Below are 23021 nucleotides of genomic sequence, written 5' to 3' on the forward strand. Positions count from 1 at the left end.
GGGCCCAAGCGCTTCGGGAATAAGGAAAGGAAATGGACATGTGAGACGGCTACCAAATGGAGCCATGGCTGCACTATCCGAGCTCACGTGCTGACCGGCAGGCCCCACCCGCCCACACCAACCTGGCCCAGCCCAGTGCACCCAGCCCAGGGCACCCAGCCCAGCGCACCCAAGGCCTCCCTTTGCCTTGAACATGAGTGAGGGAATGAGCTGCAACCCGCAGGTGCCCACTGCGACCGCCAGATGGCAGCTGTAGGCTACTAAATGAGACTTTGTCCTTGGAGACCAATAGGTCACCTTGGGTGGTTTTTTTTCCTAGAAGATGGCTGTGCCTGGCGTGTAAAATAGGTCAAGGGAAAGCAATGAAGTGTGGATGTTTTAAGACACCCATCACTAAGTGGGTAAAAATGGCCCAGATGCAAAGGACCTCCAAGGAATGCTAAATTATTAACCAGGGCAAGGTGGGAGTAGTCGGGGATGCCTTCCCTGCTTCTATCTGGAGTTGAACCAGCCAGGGAAGACCTCTGGCTTCTGCCTCCCAACGCCGTGGCCCTCCCTCCCTCCCAGACGCCACTGGGTGGCACTAGTCCCTCCTCATGGTGTAGCCCTGGATCATGCTGTTGAAGTAGGCGGGCGTGTTGCGCTCCGGGTAGAAGAGGATCATGTAGCACTTGGGGCCAAAGTAGCCCAGGCTGATGGCCAGGAGGTTGAGCACAGTGACCAAGAGGTCCATGATGGTGACCAGCACCCCGTTGTAGGCAGACATGAAGGTGCAGAGGGAGACAGATGAGGTGAAATAGAAGGTCATGCTGAGGGTGATGAACTTGGCCTCGTTGTAGTTGGTGGGCAGTTCCTTGCCCATGTAGGCGAAACTGAAACCCACCACTGAGAGCAGCAGGTCCAGGCCGGTGTTGAAGAACAGGCTGTTGCGGTAGTTGGGGTTGCAGGAGACGATCATGATCTTGGGGTCATCGGGGTCAATACGGGTGGTGGGATTGAGGCCTGTGGCCAGCATGCCAATCACCACAGTGACCATTTTGAGTACCGTGATAAACGCCATGGAGACGTAGGGCCCTTGGTAGCGGACCCAGTAGCTGTAGGCGCGCGGGAAGCGGCTGGCCATCTTGAAGACACAGACGATCTGGAAAGAGCGCACGGCGATACAAGAGATGCAGATGGTGAAGCAGAGGGGAAAGAGGGCCTGGCGGCAGAAGCAGGTGGAGACCTTGGGCGGCCCCACGTACACCGGGACCACCATGTACGCTACCAGCAGCAGCGTCAGCATCAGGAAGCACATGGGGCCCCCAGCTGAGCGAACCATGGGAGTCTGGAAGTGCCTCCAGAATATCACCAGGATGGCCAGGGTGCTGAGGAAGCCCAGGGCGGCCAGCAGGGCCACAACGATGGTGGGTGCCTCATGCCATTCCAGGAAGGCCAGCCGCCGCTTGAAGCAGGAAGCCTCACTCTGGTGGGACCACTCGTTACTCGGGCAGGCCTGGCATTCATATTCATCTGCAAAAGCCCACAGCGACTCCCATTAGCCAAGCCCGTCTCCCAAGCACCTGCATCCTCCCAGCCCTGCACAGGGCCAGGCCCCAGGGATGGAGAGAGAGCAGCAAGGACAACCCTTGCATTCACAGCCAATACTCCTCAAGTCTCTTATGTGCATTGGCTCATCAAATCCTCACAGCAACTGCATTTCACAGATGAGGAAACCAAGGCTCAGCCAGGTTAAGTAACTTGCCCAAAGTCAGCAAGTTAGAGAGGCAGGATTTGAACCCAGGTCTCCTTGACCCAGAGCCTACCAACTATAGTTCCTCCCTTCCAAGACCTCACCCTCTGGTGTGAGAGGCATTCAACTACTTACTCAAAGAATGCATTCAGTACATGTGTTTTTGAGCAGCATCCATTGTGATAGGGACCTGGGGTGGAAGGCCACAGAGAGATGGATAAAACCCAGCCCTCACCTCCCTGCTTTTGACTGACTGTGGGAGGAAGGCCAATGAAATCATTCCACAAACTCGTTCACCACCTCCTCTGTGTCCTGTGGTCTGCTAGGTACATATTAAATACTTGTATTGGTAAATGTCTTCATCCATTTAATTTACATGAAGTCACGAAAAAAAATTGAGCTCCAACTCTGAACTGTGCTAAACACTAATGTGGACAGAAGTGACGTTGTCTGCACATTCCTAGATTTTATGTTCTATGGGGAGAAACGATCATTCTTCTCATCAAGGAAGTCATTCCACAAGCACCCACTGAGCAACCAGGCTATGCTTTGAGCTATGCTAGGCACTTGGGAAGCCAGAGGGGTAAATGAGAGAGTGTCTTCCCTGTCTTCCAGAAACTTTCCTCCTATTGCAAACACTATTCATTCATTCATTCATTCATCCAGTGGGTATTCCCCAGCCTGGCTCCCTGGGCCCCGGGCTATGTGTGTGTGGAGTGGGATGAGCTGCAGTCCGGCTTGGGGGAGTGTTGGCCCTTCCCTTCTCCCTCCCTCTCTGAAGCAGCCTGTACGGAGGATTTTGCTCTACACTAGGTATTGGGGGGATACAAGAGGAATCAGATCAGGTCCCTGGGCTTTGGACATTCACACCCCCTGGGGGAGACTCCAGAGACCCTGCCAAAGGAGATAAGCCCTAGAGACTCCACGGGCGGGGCAGGGGCAGGGCAGGAGTGCTCGGCCTGCGAATCATACCTTCAGTCTGGTTGAGGAAGGTGCCGGGAAGGCAGTCGATGCACTCGAAGCAGCAGATGTGGATGCCCACGGGCTTCTTCTTTTGCCCCGACTGGCACCTCTTGGAACACATGGACACAGGGATCTGGAGAGGGGAGGGCAAGAGACCCTGAGTCCTCTTTTCCCACATTCTGGGGGCCTCCTCCCCTCTCCAACCAGCAGGATGTTCAGGGGAGGAAGTCTAGGAGCCCCCTATGTTTTTGGGGTAGAAACTGTAGGGGGGAAAAAAAAAAACCCTCATGCTTCTAGCAGGAAAGGAGCCATTTTGAAATATGCTCAGAGCATTCTGTTCTGCTTAACAAATGCCTTTCCTCAAGGGAAACTATTTTACCAGAACCCAACTGATGTGAATTTTACCAGAACTTAACTGACATGGGAAAAGAGAAAATCCCAACTCCAGCCCTCTCTAACCTTCTTGTCTTACCTAAGGGGGTGGGGTGAGAAGCACTTATGAAGGTCACAGTTCTGGGGCACAGGCTTATTGAAAGATTGAGACCTAATCACAGGATTACAGAACACTTCCCCTCTATCTCATCACTACGTCAATCAAGGGATACAGCTGAAATAACTGCAAGGCTGAGGCTGCATTTAAGAAGGAATATCGGCCGGGCGCGGTGGCTCGAGCCTGTAATCCCAGCACTTTGGGAGGCCGAGACGGGCGGATCACAAGGTCAGGAGATCGAGACCATCCTGGCTAACACGGTGACACCCCATTTCTACTAAAAAATACAAAAAAAAAAAAACGTGGCGGGCGCCTGTAGTCCCAGCTACGCGGGAGGCTGAGGCAGGAGAATGGCGTAAACCCAGGAGGCAGAGCTTGCAGTGAGCCGAGATCGCGCCACTGTACTCCAGCCTGGGCGACAGAGCGAGACTCCGTCTCAAAAAGAAAAAAGAAAAAGAAAAAAAAAAAAAGAAGGACTATCTAGGGAAAACCAAAGATAAAATGGGAGACACTGGAGAAAATTTTGGCCTCTGACACGATTGCTATTTATTTATAGCAAATAGTAAACATAGTTTTAATAAACTTGAAAGGACTGCAATAATAACAGGTATGTTCTCCAACAACAATCTAATGAAATAGAAATCAATAACAGAAGAAAATTTGGGGAATTCATAGATATGTGGAAATTAAACAACATACCCTTAAATAACAATAGGTCAAAGTAGTATTCACAAGGGAAATTAGAAAATGCCTTGAAATTAATGAAAATAAGAACGCAACATAACCCCACAAAAAGACAAATACTATATGATTCTACTTATAGGAGGTATCTAAGGTAGTCAAACTCATAGAAACAGAAAGTAGAAGGATGGTTGCCAGAGGCTGGAGGAAGGGAGAAATGCAGAGTTGCTCAATGGGAATAGTTAGAAATTTGCAAAATGAAAAAGTTCTAGAGATCTGTTGCACAAAAACGTGAATATACTTAACATTACTGAAATGTATGCTTAAAAATAAATTGGTAAATGTTATGTGTCTTTTATCATAAAAATAAAAAATTTTAAAAATGTACCAAAATTAATGGGGTAATTAATTTAAAAAATTGTGAATAATAAAAGTGAAAACAATACTTGAGGGAAATGTATTATTATAAACATCTGTGTTTAAAAAGAAGAAAGATGTTACATCATTAACACTCACTATCTTATCAAATCACTAGCATTCACTATCTTATCACAGAGTTTACTCTTTCACTCTCGATCTCAACGTAGTCCACAGGAAAGTTGTTCATCTTGACATTCTGCAGAATATCATGCAGGTCTATGATATTCATGACACCATGGTAATTGGACCTGGTTAGTACAAAGTAGAAAGGACTTTTATATCCAAGTAAGACCTATGAATGCCAGAGGGTTGGAGATAAACCTTACCAAGATTCAAAACTTGGGGTTGGGGGTGCTGTCACATTGGTGATGTTTTTAGGAGGCTAACGGTACAGAGAATGCCAGGACTTCCATTCTAAGATAATAGATAAGTCATCCACCCTACTCCTGCTACCATGAAAGTATGGCACTTTGTGAACCTCTTTAGATTTGGGGGACAACATAAATTGCTCCTGAAAATACTGCTCCAACCCATTTATCAGGTGATTCAGAAGGGTTTCGGTTTCAAGGCAGAAGGTAACAGATCCAGAGAATGACTCTGAAGAAGGCCCTGGCTTCTGTGTAAGCGATCCTGCCACTGGGGCCACACGATCGAGGAGATGTGATGATGTTTGAGTTATCTATGCTTATAAGAATTGGCAAGCCCTAAGAGAGAGATGCAACAATGCCATGCCTTCTACACAACATGCTACTCACTACTTGAAAATCAACTCTTGGAGTCCTGCTGGGCCATTATGGAAATTGAGTACCTGACCCCAGGACATCAAGCGACTATCAGATTCACAGAGTCTTATAGAGAGGCAGGACTAAAAGTAAGTCTTCATATAAGGGAAATGGTATCCAAGAAGCGCCAGTGGGTCCAAGTAAATTTCTTAAATCAATTATTGTGACTCCTGTATCTATTTCTCTTATAACAAATGCCTCTCCCTCAAATCACACGTAAGACCTTATGGAGAGATTCTTTATGACAAATAAATAGAGGAGAACATTCAGGAATGATTCACAAGTAGGTTGGTTTGATATGTTAATGTGAGCTGACAGTGGACTGCTGCCATACTAAGCTGTTTTCAGGGATACAAAGCTTTCTTCAGGGTGAATCCTGAAGGACAGTAATGATGGGAGATACTGCTTGTATGTAGAGATGTGCAAGCAGAACACTTGGTTGTTTGCTTTGTGTGGATGAAGAGATGTCCGGAAGGATGGATATTCCTGAGATCCTGGACATATGGAATAGCTTGGCTGGTTGTTCAGGGGCCTGGAAGGAGCAAGACTGGAAGAATGGAGACAAGGTTGCTTGGGGAAAGGTATATGAATGGATCCATGAGAGTGAGCACAAAGCATGAAGATCTCTGTGTCTCATGTTAATGCAAACCAGAGAGCAAACACAGAGTAATAGAAACCAGATTGAAAGGTTGACTTGTCCCAGCCAGGCACCATGGCTCATGTTTGTAATCTCAGCAATTTGGGAGGCCAAGGTCAGAAGATCAATTGACGTCAGGAGTTCCAGACCAACCTGGCCAACATGGCGAAACCGTGTCTCAACTAAAAATGCAAAAATTAGTCAGGTGTGGTGGTGCACTTCTATAATCCCAGCTACTTGGGAGGCTGAGGCAGGATAATCACTTGATCCCTGGGGGTGGAGGTTGCAGTGAGCCAAGATTGCGCCACTGCATTCCAGCCTGGGCAACAGAACGAGACTGTCTCAGAAAAAAAAAAAAGAAGAAGCAGCAGAAGGAGGAGGAGGAGGAGAAAGAGGAGGGGGAGAGGGAGAGGGAGAAGGACAAGGAGGAGGAGGAAGAGGAGGACTTGTCCAACGGAGGTCAGCTGGCTTCTGTCCTCAGCCACCCCAAGGCCTGCACAGAGTAGCCATGATGTCAGGGATGGAGGCTACAGGTATGAACCCAACAGCTTGAGCTTCCTCTCACTTGAGCTTCCTCTCATCATGGCTGACCTAGTTACTGCCATTGCAGAACACCTAACATTCCAGCATCAGAGACCCATGTTGAGCCCTTGACTTGGCACAATTCTTCAAAGAGACCAGCCAACCAACTGCTGAACGATCTATTACATCAGATCCTTTTCTCTCTGGAAGAAGCAATGTTTCAACCTCATAAGAATTTTCCTTCCCTGATTTCAGTGCAACATCACCTTCTGAGGGCTTCCAGAGCAAATGATTTACTGATGCAGGATACCATATCACCTCAGATCAGGAGTCAACTTCATGGTAAAGGGGTGTGACATGGGCACATGATCACAGGCTCCACTGACCCTAACATATACCACATTACCCAGAAGTATCCTATCTAACCAGGGGATGAGATGGCATACTAAAAGCTCAGCTAAGGTACCATCTTCAGGATGCCCTGCAAGGTGGGGACACTGCCCTTTAAGATGAAGTTTTGAATGAATGGCTTGTGTATAATGTTGTGGCCCCAACAGCTAGAATATGTGTATCCAGCAACCAGAAAGTTTGGTTACATGCACCATTATTCTCATGGGCCCATTGCAGCATTGGTGCTTCTCCTTTCTACAATCTTAGACTTTGCTGGAATAGAGATTCTGGTCCCCAAAGGGGGAATACTTCCACCAGCAGACACTATAGGGCTCTATGATTACCAGGTGGTCATTTTGGGGTCCTCATGCCAGTGAATGAGAAGGTCAAGAAAGGAAGAGGTAACTGACCTGGATTTGTGGGTAGAGCTGAGGTGGTTGCTACACGAGTGGAGTAGGAAGGAGTAGGTCCAGCACCCAAGGAGTAGGTCTGGCAACCCTGGGTGCTTCAATTCCAGTGCACCTGCTGGTGCGGATCTGCAGCAGGCACAGCACAGAAAGGCAAGGCAACTAAGGGCCCAGACACCTTGGGGAGGTAGGTCTGGATCACCACCCAGGCAAGTGACTGAGAGCAGCCAAATGCTGGCTGGGAGTGAAGAAATCCAGAATGGTCGGTGGAAGAGAGAGATGAATATCAGTGACAACCTTGGGCTGTGGCTAAGTCCACCAAACAGCTGTCTGTTAGAGACTGAGCTGGCTGCTGCTCTAAAAAGTCTAAAAAGTCTGTGACTCCCCAGGCTCATGGAAAGCCACTGAGTGGAACAAGAAATGGACCTCTCTGTGGCCTGCCTCATATTTTCTCTACCCACTGTTTACTCCAGCCATTGCTGCAGTCACCAATTTCAAGCAAATGCCATTTGTCAGCACCTGGCCTCGGCTACACAGCTCTGTCTTGTGTTCTGCCCTAAGGCTGCCGTATGAAATGCCCATGGGAGACCTCTGGAGCTAACACCCCACAGAGCAACCCTCGACCACCAGGCGATGGGAGCTAGTGGATTACTACCACCCATCTCTGGGAGACAATGTTAAGGTAGCTCTTCGGGAGGTCCCAGCAAGATTGACCTCCAGTTGCTCAGAGTAGTGTCTGGCTTGAGGTTGTTCTCTTGCACCAACTTTCCCTCTTCCCTGTGGAACTCTTCCCAGTCTCCCACTCCTGTTCCTGTCCATGTATCATGTCCTGGAATAAATCTTCTGCACATAAGCCCTTATCTCAGGCTCTGCTTTCTGGGAGAAACCCAAGTTAAGACAGTGTTATGGGCTAAACTATATCCTGCTTGAAGACCTAGTCCCCAGGACCCCAGAATGTGACCTTATTCAGAAATAGGGTCATTGCAGGAACACAGTCATATAATTAGTTAAGATGAAGTCATCCTGGAGGAGGGTGGGTCCCTAATCTCATATGAGTGGTGTTCTCATAAAAGGGACGAATTTGGAGACAGACACATGGAGAACACTACCTGAAGGTGAAAGCAGAGATGGGGTGGTGATATGGTCTGGATCTGTGTCCGCACCCAAATCTCATGTCCAGTTGTAATCCCTAATGTTGGAGGTGAGTCCTGGTGGGAGGTGATTGGGAGGTGATTGGATCATGGGGATAGAGTTCTCAAGAATGGTTTAGTACTATCCTCTTGGCACTCTCCTCCTGACTGTGAGTAAGTTCTTGTGAGATGTGGTCGTTTAAATGTGTGTGATACCTCCTCCTTCACTCTCTCTTGCTGCTCCAGCCATGTGAAAAGCTGGCTCCCCCTTTGCCTCCCACCATGACTGTAAGTTTCCTAAGGCCTCCCCACAAGCTGAGCAGATGCCAGCATCATGCTTCCTGTATAGCCTGAAGAACCGTATACCCATTCAACCTCTTTTCTAATTACCCAGTTTCTAGCATTTCTTTGTAACAATCCAAGAGCGGACTAATACAGGTGGTGCATCTACAGTCAAGGAACATCAACAAGTGCCAGCAAACCACTAGGAGCTGGGGGAGAGGCCTGGAACATATTCTACCACACAGCTCTCAGAAGGAGCCAACCCTGCTGACACCTTGATCTTGGACTTCCAGCCTCCAGAACTGTGAGACAATAAATTTCATCTATTTAAGCTCCCCACCCACTCCAGTCTGTGATACTTTGTTATGGCAGCCCCAGGAAACTAACACAGACACCACCCTAATATACTCCACAAAAATCCTCAAGGCACTCAGAAATGCACAGCCTCAGGTACCTCTGCAACTGGGGATAGAGTGTGCTGTCGGAGATTGGGGGGAAGAGGGTGCAGGGTATTAGCAAAGGAGAGTGATGAAGGCTCTTCCAGAAGCTTTTCGATCCCTAGATCCCCTCCCCAACTCCACAAGGTAGGTCTCTATCCCTTCCTACTCCAGCAGAATTCTGATGGTCTATTCTCTAAAGAGGGTAAAATAATGGATCTTTAGATTGACAGATGTCAGACTCAGTTGAAGGCATAGCTACCATACTAAAACAAGAGTATCCAATGATAGGCTGTATTAATCCACTTTCAAGCTGCTTATAAGGACATACCCAAGACCTGACAATTTACAAAAGAAAGAGGTTTAATGGACTTACAGTTCCATAGGGCTGGGGAGGCCTCACAATCGTGGTGGAAAGCAAGGAGAAGTAAGTCATGTCTTACATGGATGGCAGCAGTCAGAGAGAGCTTGTGCAGGGAAACTCCCATTTTTAAAACCATCAGATCTTGTAAGACTTATCTGCTATCAGGAGAACAGCACAGGAAAGACTCACCCCCATGATTCAATTATCTCCCACTGGGTCCCTCTCACAACATGTGGGGATTATGGGAACTACAAGATGAGATTTGGGTGGGGACACAGAGCCAAGCCATATCACAGGCTTTAGCCTGAATGCTGTATATAGAGAACCTCCACCACAGACTAGTTGTATGCTGTATACAGAGAACCTCCACCACGGACTAACTGTGTGGTCTCAGACAGGTCACACAACCTCTCGGTGCCTTCAGTTTCCTAACCTATAAAATGGAGAGAATGGTAGCATTTATGCCCTAGGGTTGATATGAGAATTGAAGTCCTTAGCACCAGGCCTGGCACACACATGTCCAGTAAGTGCTTAATTTGCAGAGGTCTCTGAACCCCTCTTTCTGGGGAGCTGGAAAGCCCTGAACATGCATAGTTCCCAATCAATGGGGGAAGGACAGGACCCCAGATTGTATACTCACGAATAGAGATCCTAGCAGTTATTGATAAAGCAGAAGTCCCTAATCCCCGGGACACAGGCCAGTACCAGTCTGTGGCCTGTTAGGAACCTGGCCATGCAGTAGGAGGTGAGCAGTAGGTGAGCAAGAGCAGAGCTTCATCTGTATTTACAACCGCTCCCCATCACTCGCATTACTGCCTGAGCTCCACCTCCTGTCAGATCAACCTCTGCATTAGATTCTCACAGGAGCACAAATCCTATTGTGAACTGTGCATGTGAGGGATCCAGGTTGTGTGCTCCTTATGAAAATCTAATGCCTGATAATCTGTCACTGTCTCCCATCACCCCTAGATGGGATCGTCTAGTTGCAGGAAAACAAGCTCAGGGCTCCCATTAATACTACATTATGTTGAGTTGTACAATTATTTCATTATATATTACAATTATATATAACAATAATAATAGAGACAAAGCACACAGCGTAATGCATTTGAATCATCCAGAAACTATCCTCCTCCCAGTCTATGGAAAAATTGTCTTCCACAAAACCGGTCCCTGATGCCAAAAAGGTTGGGGACCACTGCCCCAGGGTTGATGTGAGAATTGAAATCCTTAGCACCAAGCCAGGCACACACATGTTCAGTGAATGTTTACTTTGCAGAGGCCCCTGAGTCCCTCTTCCTGGGAAATTAGAAAGCCCTGAACAGACACAGTTCCCAATGAATGGGGGAATGAAAGGACCCCAGACTATACACCCACAAACAGACATCCCCCACAGCAATCGATAAAGAATCTCCCAGCAATTGATAAAGAATCTCTAGGCTCTGTCCATAATGAAAACAGCCCTAGCAACTCCAGCATGAGCCCCAGACCCCGCTCCAGGCTTGCCCACCCACCAGGCCCCGCCCCCGGCCCCGCCCACCCGCCAGGCCCCACCCCCGGCCTGCCCACCCACGAGGACCCCTGGCTGACCGTGTTGTTGATGGTGTGCCAGGAGATGTCTTGGATTGTCTTCAGCTGTCGCTGCAGGGGGTAGTAGGAGGCGACACTCTGGAAGGGATTCTGGCTCAGGTCCCATTGCCACTGGACAATCTCCAAGTGCAGAGCCATGTCCCCTTGCGGGTCGAAGGCGATTTGGTGGTCCAGGAGAGTGAAGTTGACCTTCCAGATCTCCTTAAGCAGCTGGCAGGGTCAGGGGGAAGGGAAGTGGGGCTAGCATCAGAACCGAGCCAGAATTTTTCCTGGGCCTGGGAAAGATTCTACCATTCCACTAGCCTTGATTTCCAACTCTGTAATATGGAGGCACTAAATCTCCAAAAAGGTGGCAGTTTAGGAGCCAGTGGCTGAGAGCTCTGCTCTGGAATCAGATATATCTGGGTTCAGGCCTCATCTCTGCCTCTTGCTGTGAGACCTTGGGCCTGTTGCTTAACCTCTCTGAACCTGTTTCCTCTTCTGCAAAGTAGGAGCAATAAAAACTCTATTTTCTGGGCTTGGAAGCAAAAAATGAGTTCATCTATGTTAGGGACTTAGAGCAGAGCCTGAGACAGGAATCACTTCTACTAAGGTGCTAATAGAATTCCTTTTCCCTGGAAGTCACCTCAGTCATCCCTCTGGAACCCAATACATGAGATGAGGTACAGAGTCCACTGTCTCTGTCACCTGCAAAGGTCAGTTGGGATCTCCCCTGATCCCTGGGTCCTTCCTGCCTCCCCAGACCTTAGCATCAGCTCTCATTCCAGTCTCTCCCCAGCCCCCCCATCACTCTCAGTAGGCAGCAGGTGGGACAAACTAGAGCACACTTTGAAGTGGGCATCCTCCAACCTAAAGTCCAGTCCCAGCTCTGTCCACAATTTGCTGTGTGACTCTGAGCAAGTTTCTGAACCTTGCTGGGCTAACTCTGAAAGGACTTCCAGTTCAAATATCCCATGGACCTGGCTCCTAGATTTCCCCTCCATAAATGGGAGTGTCCATTGGGCAACACCTTTAGGGCTCACCTGCCTCAGGGACTGACAGACACACAGACAGACAGGCAGCCAAGGGAGTCCGGTCCTGGCCTTCTCCCTTCCCTGCCCAGCAGGTGAGGTCCTGACTCAGAAAGACTCTTTGGAATGTGCACAGGTTGCTAGGACCAAGGGCAATAGTCCTTTGAGCCAAGAAGAAAGAGGCTCCAACCAGGTGGTCGGCCTGAGGATGAGGATCAGAATGGCGGAGGCCCCTGGGAGTCACGTCCTGGGTGCCCATCTTGCACCTCTGTAGTGACCTACCCAAGCAGGGTTGAGCACCTGGGACTGGAGGGATCCAAGATATCACCCCCAAGGGGTCAGAAAGCACTGGCCTTGTAATTGTCCTGAGTGGGTGGGAGCCTAGACTATTATTGGCAGGGACTTGGGCACCTTGGGGTTCCCTCATCAGGCTGAACCCTGTTTCCCCTTCCCCATCTAGCCCCACCCCTACCCCAGCATAAGCTGTACATTTAAGGCAGACTCAAGTCCACCTCTCCAGCCCCGCACTCTCTCCTGATGCCAGCACTTGGTGTCAGAGAAGAAGAAGAGGAGTACATTCAGCCTCTTAGCTGCCCCAGGTAATTTGCATCATGATTGCAAATGCCCTCAGTAACTCAACAGGGTACATATGATTCCTTCCATTTAACAGATGAGAAAACCAAGGCTCAGAGATATTAAATGTGCCCAGGTTTGCACAGCTAGTAGTGGCAGCACTGGGATTCCATTCCAGGTTTGATTGCTAAGCTCTGCCCAGCTCGCTGCCACCTGCCTCACAACGTACGAACAGGTGGGCCATATCCGAGATGCCTGAGGGGTGGAGAGGGGTGGAGAGAGGTGTGTGGGGAAGAGCCAGACCACTACCAAGGGCCCCATTTGTGAAATAAAAGGATTGGACCAGAACCTGAGAAGACCTCGCAACCCTGACCCTCTATGATTCAATGACTGGCTGATTTTTTTTTTTTTTTTAAGACGGAGTCTCACTCTCTCACCCAGGCTGGAGTGCACAGGTGCTATCTCAGCTCACTACAATGTCCGTCTTCTGGGTTCAAGCAATTCTCCTGCCTCAGCCTCCTGAGCAGTTGGAATTACAGGTGCCCTCCACTATGCCCAGCTAATTTTTTGTATTTTTAGTAGAGATGGGGTTTCACCAAGTTGGCCAGGCTGGTCTCAAACTCCTGACCTCATGATTCATTTGCCTTGGCCTCCCAAAGTGCTGGGATTACAGGTGTGAGCCACCACACCCTGCTAGTCTACTGAGCATTTTTGCTGGGATGGCCACAAATTCGCCAGCCTGGATTTACCCAGACTCCCACTGATCTGACCCCACCACCACCATCACCACGGGCAGCATATCCACCCAGTGTCATCTCCAACTCTTCTCATCGCCCCTGAGGCCTCTCTCTCTGCCTCGCCTCTCACAGCGGTGCCCATCCCCACTACTCCAGCACTATTTCATCACCACCCCTGGCCACTCCCTAGCTGGGTGCCTGTCACCTCTTTAAACCTCAGATTCACCTGTGTATGGGAGAGCACCCACGTAGTCACAGTATCTGCTCACCAGTGTCTGTCTGGGCATGACTGAGAATTCACATAAAGAGGTGAACACAGTGTCCAGCACATAAGTACCCATTCATTCATTCATTCATTCATCCATTCAATATTCACTGAGAAGCAACGCCAAGCCAGACCAGTGCCAGCAACTTGGGATATGGCATTGGAAAGGATTGACAGGGTCCCTGCTCTCACTGGCCTCTGTTTGGGAGGTGTGGGGAATAGCCGATAAACAAACAAAGCATATCAACACAATCACAACTTGGGATACCTGTTACAACAAAAATAAACAGAGTGTCGTGGTGTGACCTGGCAAGGAGGGTGGGAGGTAGTAAGGACACCACATACCATTTTGCAGGCTGTGCCCTGCAAGAATGGGTCCAGTTAGGACAACTGGGAGGAACAGCTGGAGTCCAGCCAACTCAGGTCACCAAGTCATGCGCTTGCCACAGGTCTGCATCCATCCGAAGCCAAAGAGCATCGTGGTCTAACTTGTCTGCACAAAAGGGCATCATTTTCTAATTCACACAAGGACTCTGTTTATGCCAGTGGAGACCCTGGGTGAAGCCTACATAGGGTGAGCTGGGCTCCCTGCTACTTGACTGCATCATCCCCCACCCCAGCTCTAAATTGGCTTGTTGGGCTGTCTCAAGAACGTCATCTCGGTGCTTGGAATGTTCTATGAACTCCTGCTGCCTCTGGACAAAGCCCCCTCTCCTTCACCTGGCACTGGATGTCCTCCAGTATCACCTGCAGTTCGGGTCACCTCTCAGTCTTTGCCACTCAAGCCTGACCACGTGGCCAGGCCACCACTCTCCCACTGTCCTCCTGGAAGGTCCAGTGTCTGTTCACTCCCTACTTCAGTCCTGCCTTCCCTGACCCTCTCCCACCATGATGATGCCCCTGCCCCGTGCACAGCTGCAATTTTGACTTCCTGCTGCACTTGGCAGACAGATCTTCTTAACTGTCCTCATCTCCTCCTGGGTTGGTGGTCTCCCAGGCCTGGCACATAGTAGGTGCTCAACAAAAGGGATGGGACATCCTGGTTGCTATGATTGGTGCCCTTTGGTCTCTGCTGTCAACTGTCTTTCATCATAGCTCCTGCTAGTTGCAGCTGGGAGGATGCCCTCAAGGTGAAGTGGGAAAACCACAGCAGAATAGGCCAGACCTGGGTTCAAAACCAGGGTCCACCACTTACCACTGAGCGATCATGGGCTGAGCGATCAAAGTCACTTTGACTTCCTGTCCCTCAGTTTTTCTACCTGTAGATTATCCTCACAGGAGGGTCATGAATTAGATGTGATGTATACTAGGCATTCAGCGCCTAGTAGGCACTCAAAGAGCAGTAAAGCACCCATGATAATTATGTATATTATTAATGTAACAGGACATATAGCAGTAGGCAGTATTTTTACCAGCTGGCACCAGAATTCCTTTTAAAGAATAACTGCAATCTTTTAAAAGAAAAGTGTTTATGGTTGCAAGGTTAGGATCTGAGATTATGGGATAGAGAGGTACAATTAAATAGAATGAGAATGAGAATTTCTTCAGAGCAAACTAATTTGTTCTGTTAAAGAAGTGAACAGTTATTTGAAGATGGGAGAGGGATCTAGCAAGTGGGCGAAAGGGGAGAACGAAGAGGGGGGATGGGCAGGGTTTAGGGAAGTGTCTAAGCAACAGGGTGGGAGGCTGGCCCCAAACTATGAAAAAGCCAAGGAACCATTTAAGAACAGAGATCTCCAATAGCAAAGTATAAAGTGTGCATCTCTAATGTAAATCCCCTCTGCTCCTCTGATCCTCAGTGAAACCTTCTATATCCCAGAAGGCTTCGTGGTGGGGGGGTTTCTGTGTGTGCCTGTGGATGTGGATGTGTGTGTTAAGCCAGAAGAACAGATTTAAAGTCTATGTCTGAACCATGGTGATAGAGAACTAGGGTAATGAGAAGATCCATAAAAGCAATGCAAGGCCTTAGAGGTCCACAGGAAAACACAACCTCGTCCCAGGCTCTCAACCCTGGAGAGACTGGGTCGGGGGAAGGTGAGGGGAGGTGGGGGGAGGTGGGGGGGCGGGGCTGTGGTTCCCACTGCCTGTGGGATTTCCTTCTGGTGAATTCCACCTGAATCTCCAAGAACAGACTACTATCTTGAATGGTGAGCATTAAATTAATTTAAAAAGCAATTTTGTTTTGGCATCAGGAAGGACTAGTGCTATGTGTCTGGAAGAATGGGATACCCGTGCCCTTTCACACCCATTTGCCCAGAACCCCAAGAGAGGAGGATGGAGGTGCCCTGCAGTCTCTATGGCAGCCACCCCCTCACCTGCCAGGGATAGACCTCCGTCTTGGTGCAGGTGCCGTGGTCACAGCCTAGGAGGCTGTGCAGGGCGTGGGCCACAGCGTAGACCGCAGAGTACACGCTGTAGACGACACGCTCCCCAGAGAGCCTGAGAACGTTGTTGAAGGACAAGGTGCCATTCAGGCAGCTGTCACACTCCTGGTTGCAGGTGGACCTCTGGCTGGTCCTGCTGAGGGGTGGCGGCCCAGCCTGTGGGTCTCGCACGCGGAACTCACTGAAGCCAGGGATGGGCACGCTCTGGATGGTGATGCCCAGGAAGGTGCCCATGTGGCGCAGCTCTGTGAGGTTGTGCAGGACCGGGTCGATGGCCCAGGACTCGGAGGCAATCCACACGGCACCCGTGAAGTTCTGGCGCAGCACCTCATTGAAGAAGTTGTACAGGGTCAGGTCGGGTGAGAACACGACCACGACGCGTGCCGTGCTCTGCTGCAGCTTGTCCACGATGGTCACCAGGCGCTGGCGCTCCTCTGACGTCATGTTCTGGTTGGGCTGCACTGTGGGCAGCGTCTCCTGGAAGGCGATGCAGATGTCGCCCCGGGCCAGGCGATCGCCAAGCAGCTGGCCATTGTCACGGCCATAGGTGTCGCCGCTCACCAGCACGATGATCCAGTTCCAGCGGAAGTGCAGCATCAGCTGCACCATGGCCTCGATGTGGTGGTCGGCGCTGGGTGCGGTGCGCAGCAAGGCCGGGAAGCGCACCTTGTCTCGCAGCTCATCGCTGATGGCACTATAGGTGATCTGCGAGGGGAGTGGCCGTGGCATGAGCGAGTGCCCCACTGGGTGCTCTGCCCCCACCCCAGGGCTGTATCCACCATCATCATTTGAGAAGCACCTAGTGCAAGCCACCCCAGGGGTAGGTGGTTTATACCATCGTCAAGCATCATGGTAACCAGGTAGCCCCATGCAATAAGAACCTACTGTGTGCCAGGCCCTAGGCCAGGTGCCTTAGCTCAGCCTCATCATGATTATTGAGCACCTACTGTGTACCACGCTCTGGGCCAAGCCCCATACACCATCATCCTCATAATCATCAGCACACTGGCTTTTAGTGAGAACCACATCCCGGGCTAGGTAGATGACATAGCCATCATCCCCATCACCTAGAAACTCTTACTGGGCACAGCACTTTCCTCCTCCCCCTCATCACCATCAGGCTCAGCAACTAGCCACGTTTCTTCCTTCTGCCTCCAGGGCTCCATGGTTTTCTTCCCAACTCACAGGGTGTTCCATCTCCTTTCCTGGTTCCTTCTCTTCTCTATGACCTCTTAATCTTAAAGGACTCTGGGCTCAGGCTTCAGTCCCTGCCTCTTCTCCAGCTGCTCTCCCCCTCCCTTGGTGGTACCATCCAGCCTCATGGCTTTATATCCCATTTCCACGCCAACAACTCCCAGCGGATAGCCCTGGCCTGGACTTCTCTCCTGAACTTCAGATGCATACCACAACTGCCTGTCTGACATCTCAAACTTCACAAATCGAAACTGAACCTTTGTTCTTCTCTGAGCCCGTTCCATCCACACCCTCCCCCATCTTGATTGATGATGAATCCATCGTTCCAGTGACTCAGGCCAAAAACTCTGGAGTTGTCCTTGACTCTTCTTTCGCACACAGGTCACACTGGATCCATCAGCAAATCCTCTTGGCTCTACCTTTAAAATATATCCATCCAGTGCCTACCAGCTCCCCGCTCCCTCCTGTCCAGCCACCATCATCCCCGGCCTGCACTGCAACATTACCCACCCACCTTTCCCCTGCAGTCTAAGCTTAACATGGCAGCCCGGTGACCCTGCTCACACACACGTCAGGTCACTTTACTCCTCTTCTCAGAACTCCTCAATAGCTCCTAACGTCACCCAGGAAAAGCCAGAGTCCTTGAATAGCCCCTAAGCGCTCAATCATTTATCTGCACACCTGTCTGATTTCATCTCCTTCTCCTCTCCCTCTGGCTCCAGTTGTGCTCATCTAGTTCCACGAACACACCAGGCACCTCCTAGCCTTGGCACTTGCTAACCCCTCTTCCTATCCTAGGTCCCTCATGGCTCCCTCATTCCTTCACCTCCCTCAAGTCTTTGCCCAATTGTCAGTGAGACCCACCTGACCACCCTGTTGAAAATTGCAATCTCCCTCTACCAACCCCTCCTTTCCACTGACGTGCCAGAGCCCCCACATTTTTATTTTATTCATTGCACTTCTCACCTCTAACATCCTGCATCACCTATTGTTTACACTTATTTTCTGTCTCTCCCCACTAGAAGAGAAGCTCCATGAAGGCAATTATTTCTATGTTGTTGCCAGCTGTACCCCAGCACCTACAACAGTACCTGGCACATAGTAGGTGCTCAATAAATATCTGTTACATGAATGAAAGAATGAATTCAGTCCTCAGCTAGATGCTTCATGTAAAAGTACTAACATTAAACAGTAACAATCACAATACTCGTGACTACCTAACTGTGTGCCAAGATTTTTGCTAGCTGATCTTTAATGAACATGTAGCCCGTACCAGTACTGCACTTGGCACTTTCAATCATGATTATGATAATAGTTATAATAATAGTCGTAATACAAATCACTCTTTCGTGAGGACCTATTGTGAGGCAGACCTTGTGCTAGGCAGCTGTACAGAATAATACTAAGCACTTCAAGTTGTTATTCCTGTGTAAGATGCTTTATAAAACAACATTATTTACCACCTACTGTGTGCTAGAAATTTACACAGGTTGAACCACTAATCTTCAGATAGCCCTGGGATGGAACACTTATCATCCCACTTTACAGGTGAGGAAATTGAGGCCTAGAAGAGTTAAGAGATTTGCCAAAGGCTTCACTGTGGCCAAGACTCGGTGCCAAGTTGCACAACCAGATCTGCCCACTTCCAAAGCCTGAGCCCTTACTCCATAAGCTGGGCTGTCTTCTCAAGATTTGGGCTGATGCCCTGACCCTGCTTCTGGTCCTATCATCACCTCCCATGATTGTTGGAAGAAGTGGCCTCTGAGGCCTATAGACGGCCACTCCTCTGCCCCACTCCCCAGGGCCCAGGAGCCTCACCTGTGGAAGGAGAAAGAGGGAGAGGAAGTTGGCCACAGTCATGACAGCGTCGGAGTTGTCAGGGCCAATGACAGCCACCACACGGGGCACGTAGTTACTGTAGTTCTCTTGGATGGGAAGGAGGTCGTCTTCCTGTGCCAGGAAGTAGAGCACCGGCTGGACGTTGTTGGAGACGTAGCACACATCCACCATCTCGTAGCCTAGCAGCACATCAGGCAGCAGGCTGCTGTCATTGTTGATCTCCTCCACTGCAAAGCGCATGGCCTGCATGAGGTTGTAGCCTATCACCTTCGTTTCATACCTGGAGGGGCCACAGCAGTATGAGATGGAAACAGATTCAGAGTGAAGAAGGGAGGGATAAGAGAACCAGTCTGCTCCTCCTCCCTGCCACAGGAAAGCCAAGGCACTGACTGACAAGGAACCACTCCAGAAGACTCCAGCATTTTCACCATGTCATTGTCACCATACCACATCCCAGGGTCACCGATGTCTAGTATGGCCACCACTGACACTATTATCCATGTGGCCATAATGAATACCACCATCCCTATAACCTCCATTGCCACTCTGCTGATGTCCACTAATGTGACCACCATTATCCACTTCCGCCAGTGTGTGTCCCATCATCACCATCACCACTATCACCATCATCACCCACTACCCGTATTCAGATACCAATATCACCACCAGGGCCATCACTGTCACCACAACCTTGTGACCATCATCACCCATCACCACGACCACCATCACTATCAGCACCATCACTATCACCACCATCATCATCATCACCACCATCATCACCACCATTTTCACATCACCATCACCACTACCATCACCAGCACCATCAGTAACACCCTCACCACCGTCACCATCACAGCACCATCATTATCAGCATCACCCTCACCACCACCCCCATCACCATCATCACCACCAACACCATCACTAACACCATCACCACCATCAGCACCATCATCAGCATCCCTACAATCACCACCATCACCATCATCAACCAACACCATCACTAACACCATCACCAGCATCACTATCATCGCTATCATCACCAGCACCATCATCAACACCATGACCACTATCACCATCATCACCCACTATCCGAATTACCAATATCACCACCAGGGCCATCACTGTCACCAACCTTGTGACAATCATCACCACCATCATCACCATCAACACCATCACTATTATTTATTAAAATGATGATGAGCTTTACGATATTACGATGAAAGATACATTATTATTGCGACATGCATTTACGATACGACATTACTACTTAACATTACGGCGCATTTTACTTCATTATTTTTTACGCATTTCATTTTAACATTTGTGATATTGTTTTAGACATTATTATTAGGTAATTTATGATAGCATTACGACATATTTTACTCTTTATTACGACATTACGCATGACATTTAATTTTATTATTAATATTTTAGATTATTATTGATTACTTTACGACATTTTTATGACATGACATTTATTACTTATTTACACGACATTTAGATATTTACGACACGTCATCACCAACACCATCACTAACACCATCAACACCATCATCAGCAACACTATCATCAACACCACCATCACCATCATCACTACCACTGCCATAATCACCAACACCATCACTAACACCATCACCACCAGCAGCACCATCATCAGCAACACCACCATCAACACCACCATCACCATCATCACTACCACTGCCATAATCACCAACACCATCACTAACACCATCACCACCATCAGCACCATCATCAGCATCACTATTATCAACACCACCATCACCATCATCAGCATCACTATTATCAATACCACCAACGCCATCATCACTACCATCACCATCATCACCAACACTATCATTAAAACCATCATCATCATTACCATTATCACTACCAGTACCATCATTACCAACACTATTACCACCACTGCCGTCATCACTACTGTCACCATCATCACCACCGTTACCACCATCATGCATCATCATCACCATCACCATCATACTTTTTCTCATTGTCATCATCACCAGTATTACTGTTATCAACATTATCAGCATCATCACCACTACTTTCATCACCATCACCTTCTTTATACTCCCCACCATGGTCACAAGCATTAGAAAATCCAGCATTGTGCCTGGTGCCATCACCTTCACCATTCTCAAGCCAGCATATAATCTTTCCCAATTTCATAAATAATGCATTTCTTATAGTCAACCCTTAATCATCTTTTGCACTGTCCTACCTTTCTCCTTGTCTCCCACAATACCTTCACCCTCTCTGCAAGAGGTCACTGTTTTATAGTCCCAGGCTGGTTCTATGTCCCAGCCTTCGTGCTTGCATGCAGATGCACCCCGCCGCCACAATCTCCAAGTGATGCCGTCATCCCAAGGGGCTCATGGAGAAGGTGGGGGAAGAGGAACTCCCCTTTAGGCCCCAAAGCACCCCTGCCCACCCAGCCACAGCCCTTGGAAGATGCAGTCTGAGAACTTGATACAGAAAAATCACATTCTGCCTCCCAAAGGATTTCGAATGGGCTTTTACATGGACCCATTGGGAGTCCCCCAGTTGCCAAAGTGGGTGGGAACAGTCTTGATCGCCTCTAAGAGCCCTCTAGATTTGAACATTCTGTAACTCTATTTAAAAAAAAAAAAATGACACTGAGATGACCCAAGTCTCACTGTTTCAGAGCACAGTCGTCAAAGATTTTGGTAACCCGTGTTGTATGAGGCCTCCCTGAGGGCTAGGAGCATGGATCTAGAATAAGGGGGTTGGCAGTGAATGGGGAGGAGTGCTCTAGGCCCTTGGTCCTGGCCTAGCTCCCAAGGACCCACAGGACCAGACCTGGCCTCCCACCCCATCCCCATTGCCACTTCCAGCCCCACACTGGAGACTCACTCCTTGCACATGGGCACCTGCAGGTAGTCAAGGTGAACAATGCCCTTCATGTTGGCATGGAGGGTGAAGAGGCCACCCAGGAGGTAATCCCCAGGCAGGTAGAAGTCCGAGTTTTTAGCCGGCTCAGCCAGGACCCGTAGCAGGAAGAACAGGGAGCAGATGGTCGTTGCCCTGGGCCGCATGGCTGGGAAGTGATGGTCTCAGGAGGTAGTCCTGCCTCACTGGAGAATTGGTGGCTTGACACCAGGGTATTTGCACAGACATTTACATAGCGATGGTCATGCCACGGACTGTGGGGCACCTGGAGCAGGTGGAGATGTTAGGGGCCCAGGGGGAGGAAAGGAGGCTGGAATTACAATGATTCTTTCTTAGAGCATAGTGGGGCTAAGTGGTCTAGGGGAACCCTATTTGGAAGGAGAGAGAGCATCCTGATAACTTGGCCATGCCCTGGCCTTCTGTCACTTGTCCAAGGACAAGTCTTGTGTTCCTGACATTTCAAATATTTCAGGAGTAAAGGACATAGGTGCTCTCAGGAGACAGAGTACTGTGGCCAAAAGAGCCCAAGCTCTAGAGCCCAGCCAAGTCAGGCCAGGCATGTAGTGATGTATAGGTGTTCAGCAAGTGGTCGCCATTGTCAGTAAGAACCAGGCATCATGCCAGTGTTTGCGGTTCATCATCTCATATAATGGTTGCATCTCATATAAGGGGACTATTACTAACCCCATTTCAAAGATGAAGAAATGGAGGCACTGAGAAATTAAGAAATCCAGCCTGGGCTACCTGACTAGCAGAGCTGAGATTCAAACCACATGGCCTGACTCCGGGGCTGGTCCTTCATCGCCACACCACATGACATCACAAAGTTAATGCTTTTGATAGAAAAAAAACAGTAATGGTGGCCAGGTGCAGTGGCTCACATCTGTAATCCCAGCACTTTGGGAGGCTAAGGCAGGCAGATCACAAGGTCAGGAGCCCGAGACCATCCTGACTAACACGGTGAAACCCTGTCTCTACTAAAAATACAAACAAAATTAGCCAGGAGTGATGACAGGTGCCTGTAGTCCCAGCTACTCGGGAGGCTGAGGCGGGAGAATGGCATGTACCCCGGAGGATGAGCTTGCAATGAGCCGAGATTGCTCCACTGCACTCCAGCCTGGGCAATGGAGCAAGACATTGTCTGAAAAAGAAAAAAAGAAAAAAAATAACAGTGGCGAAGAGGTTCGGGGAAGGAGTGAGGGAGGGGTGGTCTCACTCCCTCTGAAGGCTGCCATCAGTCAGCCTAGCAACACCCGCTCTGGGT

At 49.3% G+C, this 23021-nt stretch overlaps 1 protein-coding gene across 1 annotated transcript; it reads right to left on the reverse strand.

Annotated features, from left to right (window-relative positions):
• Positions 1-583: 583 nt before the first annotated feature.
• Positions 584-22680, reverse strand: TAS1R2 (taste 1 receptor member 2). Its single transcript, XM_031664880.1, has 6 exons — positions 21722-22680; positions 18809-19109; positions 15728-16501; positions 10828-11037; positions 2705-2828; positions 584-1512 (listed from the first exon to the last, which is right to left on the reverse strand). Exons 1-6 carry the CDS (start codon positions 21901-21903, stop codon positions 584-586), a joined length of 2520 nt encoding a protein of 839 aa, XP_031520740.1. The 5' UTR covers positions 21904-22680.
• Positions 22681-23021: the final 341 nt, after the last annotated feature.

This window comes from Papio anubis, chromosome 1 (assembly GCF_008728515.1).
Source record: "Papio anubis isolate 15944 chromosome 1, Panubis1.0, whole genome shotgun sequence".
In the NCBI taxonomy this organism is placed as follows: Eukaryota; Metazoa; Chordata; class Mammalia; order Primates; family Cercopithecidae; genus Papio; species Papio anubis.

Coding starts and splice junctions, on each gene's coding strand:
- TAS1R2 (XM_031664880.1), bottom strand. CDS start 21,903: ATGCGGCCCAGGGCAACGACCATCTGCTCCCTGTTCTTCCTGCTACGG. Junction 2,829..10,827: donor GGCACACCATCAACAACACG/GTCAGCCAGGGG, acceptor TCCCCTCTCCAG/ATCCCTGTGTCCATGTGTTC. Junction 1,513..2,704: donor CTTCCTCAACCAGACTGAAG/GTATGATTCGCA, acceptor GGGCTTTTGCAG/ATGAATATGAATGCCAGGCC.